At 37.4% G+C, this 8,849-nt stretch overlaps 1 protein-coding gene across 1 annotated transcript; it reads left to right on the top strand.

Annotated features, from left to right (window-relative positions):
• Positions 1 to 1,124: 1,124 nt before the first annotated feature.
• LOC310854542 (extracellular calcium-sensing receptor-like) lies at positions 1,125 to 3,339 on the top strand (the record flags this gene model as incomplete). Its single annotated transcript, XM_083759222.1, has 3 exons — positions 1,125 to 1,268; positions 1,520 to 1,643; positions 2,429 to 3,339. The coding sequence occupies 3 exons, from the start codon at positions 1,125 to 1,127 to the stop codon at positions 3,337 to 3,339; spliced, it is 1,179 nt and encodes a 392-aa protein (XP_083615348.1).
• Positions 3,340 to 8,849: the final 5,510 nt, after the last annotated feature.

Here is an 8,849-nt window from a genome sequence, read left to right as displayed (position 1 = left end):
GCACCCATTCCATCGGAGTGGGTGGACTCTGGTAGAAAGGTGTGTAGCGGAAAGGAGGACCTGGAAACGTCAGGCTCTGCCCTTTTCGACGTGTCTGACCTCAGGAAGGAGTACAATGTGTACAAGGCTGTGTACGCTCTGGCCCACGGCCTCCACGACATGTTGCAGTGTGAGCCAGGACGAGGCCCTTTTAGTTGGAACAGCTGTGCCAATTTCCAGACAATACAGCCATGGCAGGTGTTTAATGTTAATTCAACATTTGTAGAAAAAATAAGAAAAATAACTTTTTTTTATGTCACAATCCCTTTAATGTTTCTATCGTTTAAAACTAATTTATCTAGGTCATCCTCAAATTTTGAATACTAATACATGTGTAAATATGGCATTGTTAAAAAAAGTATACATTTTCTTATAGGCCTAGTGATGTATATTAATACTTGAAAGTAAATGTTAGTGTTTGGAGCAGTACCACAGTTACACACAAGTTATACACATTTTATTTTGAGAAATTATATTTATTTACCTTACATTTTTTTCTCATTACCCCTTTTTTGAGGAGCGCTATCCCCCCTACATCCAGCTTTTGGTTACCGTCCACATACCTCGTCTTAAACAAACATTAAATCTACATCGGGACAGTGTGAGCTTGTAGATCAGCTATTTGAACTATTGTAAAAGGTTTTTTTAAATAGTAAAAAATGGCAAATTAGTTTAGGGATAAGGGTTAAGGGGTGGCGCAAGATATAGGGCTCCATTTTCATCACCGCTCGGCTAAACCCCTTATCCCTAAACTTCTTTGACTTTTTTTTTACTATTTTGCAAAACATTTTTGAATAGTTAAAATGGCCAGTCTACAAGCTCACAACGTGTCAATGTAGATTGGCTAGAAGTTTAGGGATAAGGGGTTTAGCGGTGATGATGCCCTCCTCAATTTAGTCATTATGCCAATTATCTCCTCCCTACATAACATTTCTGTGTTGTCACTGCTTGCACTATATTGTGTATATTGTTCAGTGAGTCTACTCTTGCTTATTACCATATAGCTCGTGCATTACCTGGAAAAGATCAACTTTACCACATCATTTGGTGATCAGGTGTTATTTGTGAATGGGGATGTTTTACCAATGTATGATGTCATGAACTGGGTGTGGCTGCCCGATGGAAGCACACATGTTTTTGATGTAGGTGTGTACAAGCACACGGCCTCCGCAGGTGAAGAATTCATCCTTTATGAAGACAGAATCTTCTGGAACTTTGAAAACAATAAGGTTTCTATAAGCACTTCTATAAAATAGCTAATATTGACTTTAGAGTTCAATTTAGACAGGAATGTTTCATGGCAGTGTTGATTTCGTCGACTAAAACTATGACGAAAAATGTTCGTCGACTACCTTTTTTTAAACATTCCAGGTGACTAAAACTAAATTAAGTTTTATTCCAAAGACTATGACTAAACTAAAATAGAAATTTGCTGCCAAAAACAACACTATCATGGGTAACTATATACTTTCCTTTGTAGCCTCCCCGGTCAGTGTGCAGTGAGAGCTGTTCCCCTGGAACCCGTAAGGCCACAAGGAAAGGTGAACCTGTCTGCTGCTTTGACTGCATTCCTTGCTCTGATGGAGAGATCAACAACAAGACTGGTAGGTTTACAAGATTAGCCTATACGATTTAGACTCTCGTAGATGTATTTATCGATTCGGACATTTATGTCAGAATTGATAAATACTAATAATGTTAGGTTTACATTATGTAACAATTGTACACTAGTATACTGTAGGTTATCTTTAAAAGGATTTCACTTATACACATGCTTAGGGTCATTTTAACGTCTATGGCTTTTGTTAGCACCCAAGACAGTTTCTACTAAGTTGCTTGATTCAGTATTTAGATGTTTGATATTCATCAGACACGCCCCCTTCCTATTGTAACTTCATTAACTAACTAACTACCCACTGTAACTTCAAACTCCAATTTAATAGATTCATCGAAAACACTACTATTACTTTCTGGTGATATTCAGCTCAGAGTTTCGTCTTACACAAACATTTACGTCATCTTGTCCCTAACACAAACATTAAATTAACATTCATTAACAATAAAGAGAATTTAATGTTTGTGTTGGCACTGTTTGTTTTATATCATTAAATCACCTAATCAACATGAGTTAGACTAGCGCCCCTCACTACAATAAATAAAATACAGAGTTTGACGTTACAATGGGTTTGTATAGGAACTTAGAAAGGGGGTGTGTCTGATAAAATAAAAATTTATATCAAATATACTAAATACTGAATCAAGCAGCTTAAAAACTGTCAGGAATGTAGACGTGAGTAGATGTTAAAATGACCCCAAACGTGTTTGAAAGTGAAACACCCGTTTAACCTGTTAAGATATACTGTCCCGTTTACCTTGCCCTTTTTGTTAGACGCTACGGAGTGCACCAGTTGTACAGTCGAATTCTGGTCCAATCCCCAGCGTGATCGCTGTGTCCCTAAGATCCTGGAATATCTCTCTTACCACGAGGCCCTGGGTATCGCCTTGACGACCATCTCATTGATTGGCACATTTATCTCTGCCATTGTCCTGGGAATCTTCATCTATCATCGGAGCACACCCATGGTCCGTGCCAACAACTCAGAACTCAGCTTCCTTCTCTTGTTGTCACTCAAACTATGTTTTTTGTGCTCCCTCCTGTTCATTGGCCACCCAGTGCTCTGGACTTGTCAGCTGAGGCATGCAGTATTTGGGATCAGCTTCGTTCTGTCTGTCTCGTGCATCCTGGTAAAGACTATGGTGGTGCTGGCTGCGTTCAAGGCCTCCAAGCCTGGGGGTGGAGACATCATCAAGTGGTTTGGTGCCATGCAGCAGAGAGGAACAGTTCTCGGTCTTACTTTCATCCAGGCAATAATCTGCACAGTCTGGCTTGTGTCTGCCTCACCAACTCCTCATAAAAACACAGAATACCAAAGTGATAAGATAGTCTTTGAGTGTGCGGTGGGATCAATAGTTGGCTTTGGAGTGTTGTTAGGTTATATCGGCTTACTAGCACTCCTCAGCTTCCTCCTAGCATTCATGGCGAGGAATCTTCCAGGCAACTTCAATGAAGCCAAGTTAATCACTTTCAGCATGCTGATCTTCTGTGCCGTGTGGGTAGCCTTCATCCCAGCATATATCAGCTCTCCAGGAAAATATGCAGATGTAGTGGAGGTCTTTGCTATTTTAGCATCTAGTTTTGGTCTGTTGCTGTCAATATTTGGTCCAAAGTGTTATACCATCCTTTTGAGACCTGAGAAAAACACCAAGAAGGCCCTTATGGGTCGAGACACCAAGACTTAGCAGCAGTAAAGCAATATCAGTTATTTAAAAACGTTATATGATACGTAGCTTGCGGAGTTAGTTCAGTCAGATATATAGCCTACTCGAGGGGGATCATGCTATGCTCAAGGGACATACTGTAAATGTATTCGAGGGGTTAAGTGCATTACTATGTGGGTGTATACAGTGTTTGCAAGACCCACGTGTCATTCTCTGATGTGGCAGTCAACTGACCAATTGGGCGGGGTATTTAAGTTCACCTAGACTGCATGCTTTCTTCCTGCCTTCCTTCTGCATATGGTTCCTGGTCTTTTTTCTCCCACCACCACCCCAGCACCACCCGTGGGCTCTGTTATTTATGTTCCCCATGGGGGGTTGTTATTGTATATCTACCTTAATGTTTAATGATGGTGTTTAATTGTGCTGAGCAGGGAGAAAAATGTATAGCGGAGCCGAACGTCAAGATAAAATATTATGCACAGTTGCACACTTGTATTCTGATTCTATAATAAATATTGGTTAAATCTATTCGTGAGTTATCTGACTAAAACAAATTTAATAAACACAGAATAAGTCTTGCACCAGCATCAGTTCAATTGAAAGGAAAGTAGACTCTTCATTTCCATTGTAAAGCTATAGCGCCCTGTGTGCTTCAGGACCTACTTGAGGCATAGTCAAATTTAATTAAGAAAGATCACACCCGTGTGAAGTGAGGGGTGCTTTTATCATCGTACATCATCATGCATCATCTCATACTGGCCAATCAGAATGCCTGTTGCCACAAATGTACGTCATATTTGGCAGACATTTGACCTAATTTCTCCATATTGTCGATGGCAAATATGAGACGTGTGTGGACAAGATGACGTACATTTTCCCTTCATTGTCAATGGCATTTAATGTATGTGTTGCGGACATTTGGCTGGCAAAAATGGCAGATCTGCAAGTTCAGTGTCTTGAATGAGATGTGCTGTGAGTTTGCATATCTGTTATTTTCCAGCATAGGACCGTTGCACAGTGAAGTATAAACAAGCTGCATATCCCATAGGGATATACTCCAGATACTCTCCATTGTCGTATTCGTACTGCTCAACATGTATAAGCCTCCCCTGACCACACGGTGTCATTGTTTACTCTTTTGGGTGTACATGGTATTGAAAAACATAGGAAACTGTTGGCGAACTTCACATTGAAAGTATTAGATAATTACACATGATGTAACATGTGTAAACATCTGTTACAGATGCATAATAATGTATCTGATATGACCATGAATTATGCATAATAATAACATGGAATGTTTCAGTTGCTGTTCATACAAGCTCACAATGGTTGAATCGATTCGTGAGGTGTCTTCTATTATTATTTGTTAATAGATCGGCGGCGGCCCAACTGTGCTAATTATTAGTTTAATTTCATCAAAAATAAGACGGCTTGTCGGATTCATAAAACATTTCAGAATAAAACAAACAACATGACATAATAAAAATTTAAAAAAAGAATGAATGAAAGAAAGAAACTGAAAACTATAAATGATTTAACATTTAAAATAATCTAATTTTAGTTTAGGATTAAGATCATCAAACAAGAATGAATGATATGTTGAGTTTCACAGCTGTAATAGCGTGTTGTACCAGAAATATAATAGTGAAGAAATATACTTGACGGAGGAATAACACTGAAGAGTAAAATAACACACCAGGAGGCATCAGCTGTAGTGTTGCTGGATCAGTACGACACACGGTTTATTCACATCAGGTTATATACACATAGATAATAGGCACTTCCGGTCTGGGGTTTGTACTTCACAATAAGAGCTATCAATAATAAAATATATATATACAATAAAGATCATATTCCAACACCCCCACTTGATCACACATTGGATATATTTTCTTTTTCATACATCTTATATACACATTTTTCTCCCCTCTCTTCTTTTCACAATAGAATACAAAATGCATATGTCTCTCCAAACTAATCTTTAACAATAATCCATTTCAATACCAATAAAAGTTCAATAAATATGTGCAAAATGTAAGCATCTCTTTTACATCTATCACCACATCAAATTACTGGTTGCAATAATACAACTTCAAATACTCATGTCATTTCTCAAATACATGTATGTTACTTTTCAAATACTCAATAATAAATAGCAGATTAAATAAATCACAAAATCAGATCACTCAAACAAATTAACATTTCTTTCTCTTTGGTTTCTTTTGTGTTCTCATCTTCTTTTGCATAGCTGGGTTTTGAGTACTAGTGTTGATAGATATATTTGGTCTAGTTTGTGGGTGAATGGCCTTTTGACCTTTTGACCTTTTAATCTAATTGCCCTGTGACTGACATTTGATGTCCGGTTGTCCCACTGACTTTAAAATAGTATGGTTCTGAGTCTCGATAGTAATACTTTAGCCCTAGCCAGCGTTGGTAGATAAGAATTGTTTTGTTTCCGTTGGCCATAACACCCAGCCTCTGTGTTTTTGCCTTTGAAAGTTAGATTTCTCTCTAACAGACTGGTAAACTGCACTCAATGACGTCATGCCCTGTCCCCCGGTCCCACTAACTGATATTCATATCAGGACTATCTCTGCCCCGTGAGATAGTTCCTGTGTGCAATATTCGTGACGTCTTGCATTATCTGTCCATTTGTGAACAAATATGTTTTTTAACCTTGTTGTTCAACACATTTTTCGGTGTATTGATTACGGTATGCTATATCAACCCTGTTCAATTTGAACATGGAGAGAGATCGTTGTGAAACGCTGTCCGGATGACATGTCTTCTTCTCTCCCGAAGCAATGGTGAATATATCTGATCGAACCTCCCTCTAAGTTCTGCTTGTCTGAGTTCTCTTTCTTGTGTCCGTCAATTCATTCTAAGGTATATTGGTTAACTCTGTTATACTCTGACTTTTACTCATCATAGCCTAAATGGTTTTTATATCCATTTCTGTAAAGTTACAAGCCCTCTGCTTCTATTCTGGTAAAGAGTATTTATGGTACTTAGATTACTTTCTAAAGTATAAGTATTTATTCAGTTCCGGTGCTCCGGAGTTCTTTCTAGCTCTAGCTCTCAAGCTATCGATCCTAAGCTATTGTTTAATATTATTAATACAGTCCTATACAGTCCTATACAGTCCTTACATAGTATCATTATTTTAAAGATGGATTCCATTTAAAATTATCCATCATTTGGTCCAATCTTGCCTCCTTTAACGAGTTTAAGCCTAATTTATGTATTAGCTACTCCGAAAAGAAAACAACCAGTCCTATAAATTCACTTCCTCAAATTCACTTGACACACACAAGGAAGGGATCAGACGGGCAATTTTTTTTTGAGCATGGAGTTTTCCTTTGATCAGTGTTTACCATTGTGTCGGAATGCATGTCATCAGATTTCGACGGACAAGCGACTTTTTATTTTGGGGTCCGTGAACGACTCACGGCTCAACAGTAGTGAGCACTTCATGGACCTCTCACGGATCTGTGGACAAGCGATCGACGCATGGGGTTCCACAAGCCTGCCTTGTCCAGGGTCGGACGCTTCTCCACAGAACCAACCCTCCACCCGGCTGTCTCTCTACCGCTGGCTCCGGACAGTGATTGTCTGCTTCTGTTACGATACAAGTTAAGTAAATCAAGGCTTGATGTCTTTCTCTGTCTTTCTTTAGCTTAAATAGATTATACTGTCATTATAATTCTTCCCCTGATAAACACCTCGAGCAGCGAGGCATTCATTTTAGCTTATCAACTTAAGACAAAGTAGCGGAACCTTTTCTCATGTCATAAATTATTTTAGCATGGTCTGTTTGGGGATCGGAACTAGATATATCTACTTTCCAGCACTCGATTTAGAACGATCGCTTCATTGTGTGCGGGAAATGTATATATAATATTTATTCTTGCTTTCTCCTCCGAGTCGACACGGAGCGATCAATGCAAGGGTAAATTTTCTACCTTATAACGGTCCATAAACAGACTGGTGTTCATTCACACGCTTTTCCCAGTGTTTTACACCAATTAATTCATTCAATTTTTTTAACATCCCAAAACAATATGAGATTATTGATACCATAATTAAATTTTGCCTATTTAATTCCCATTGTTTTTAAATTAATATTATTTTAATCATCCAATAGTGTCTGTGAAGGCACTCTCTATTTTAGAGTGTGCTCTTGTTTTACTATTTTCTTATCTCTGGAATGTCAGTGGGAGAGAGCTCTTACTCTCTCCCTGTCTGTCGGTGTGCGTGTGCGCGTGCCAGGTGTGTGTGTGTGCATATGCGTGCGTGAATGTGTGTTTCTCCCTACCGTCACAGCGTGGGAATGTGTTCGCAAGTGTGTGCACGTGGTGCTGTATGTCATGTAATGCGTGTGTGTGTGCGTGCATGTTTCTCCCTCCCAGTCTTAGTGCACGTGTGTGTGTGCTTGTCCGTGTGTGTCAGGGTGGGTTAATAGGAGATATCGCAGATTGCCCTGAACACTTTAACTAAATTATTAGGTGCTAGGAAGGGTCCCAAGTTTGTTTTGTTCAATTTATGAATGGTCACAACATCCTATCTTGACCATGACCATTCAACAGTGTAAACTCTTAGTTATTCTCCCTTTAGAATGTTTTCCCCTTAAAGGATCATTTCACCATTTTCCAAAGCGAACAGATCACACTGTTCTTTGATATCTCTCTCTCTCTCTCTGTGTTTGCATGTGTGCGTGAGTTCTACATTTAATATTACATTATTAAGAAATATAGGATCAAGACGACAATTACTGTCAGACTCCGATTCCACCATTTCTCAAGTATAGCCTCCATTCTACCAAAACCCAACTAAATAACATTTAATATTTCATTTTTACGTTAGGTAAACTTCCCAGTATTATTAATTCATTTATTTAAATGTATTTATTTTATTGACATTTATTTTTACATTTTTATTTTTTATTTATTTTTATTTTTATTTTATTTTTCATTAAAAAAAGGAAAAAAAATCTTTTGAAATATTTTAATTTTGATTTTAATTTTGAAATATTTTAATTTTAATTTCAATTTCAATTTCAATTTCAATTTCAGTTTCAGTTTCAGTTTCAATTTTAATTTTAATTTTAATTTTAATTTTAATTTTAATTTTAATTTTAATTTTAATTTTAATTTTAATTTTAATTTTAATTTTAATTTTAATTTTAGATTTTCGCTTTTGATTTTAAATTGAATTAATTTTATTTTATTTTTTTAATTTTAATTATTTATGTTGACAATTCAGGTGCAATAGTCTATAGTACTAACAACAAACAAAAAAAAAAACAAACAGATGTCACAGTTAGTCTTGATATCTCACTCAATTAGTTAAAACAAGTGATTATTATTCTATTTTTATTTGTACTTTCTTAAAGTCCAGTGTACAGACTTCATGTGTCAAACTGTTCACTGTGGTAACAGAATACTTTATCTTTCTCTTTGCCCTCTATCCTTGGTCATTCAGAGACGTGCTCTCCCTTCCTATACTGTTGAATTCCTGGAGCGCTACTA

This window comes from Protomyctophum parallelum (genome assembly GCF_964188405.1).
Source record: "Protomyctophum parallelum genome assembly, chromosome: 2".
In the NCBI taxonomy this organism is placed as follows: Eukaryota; Metazoa; Chordata; class Actinopteri; order Myctophiformes; family Myctophidae; genus Protomyctophum; species Protomyctophum parallelum.
This window is presented reverse-complemented; position numbering and strand designations above follow the sequence as displayed.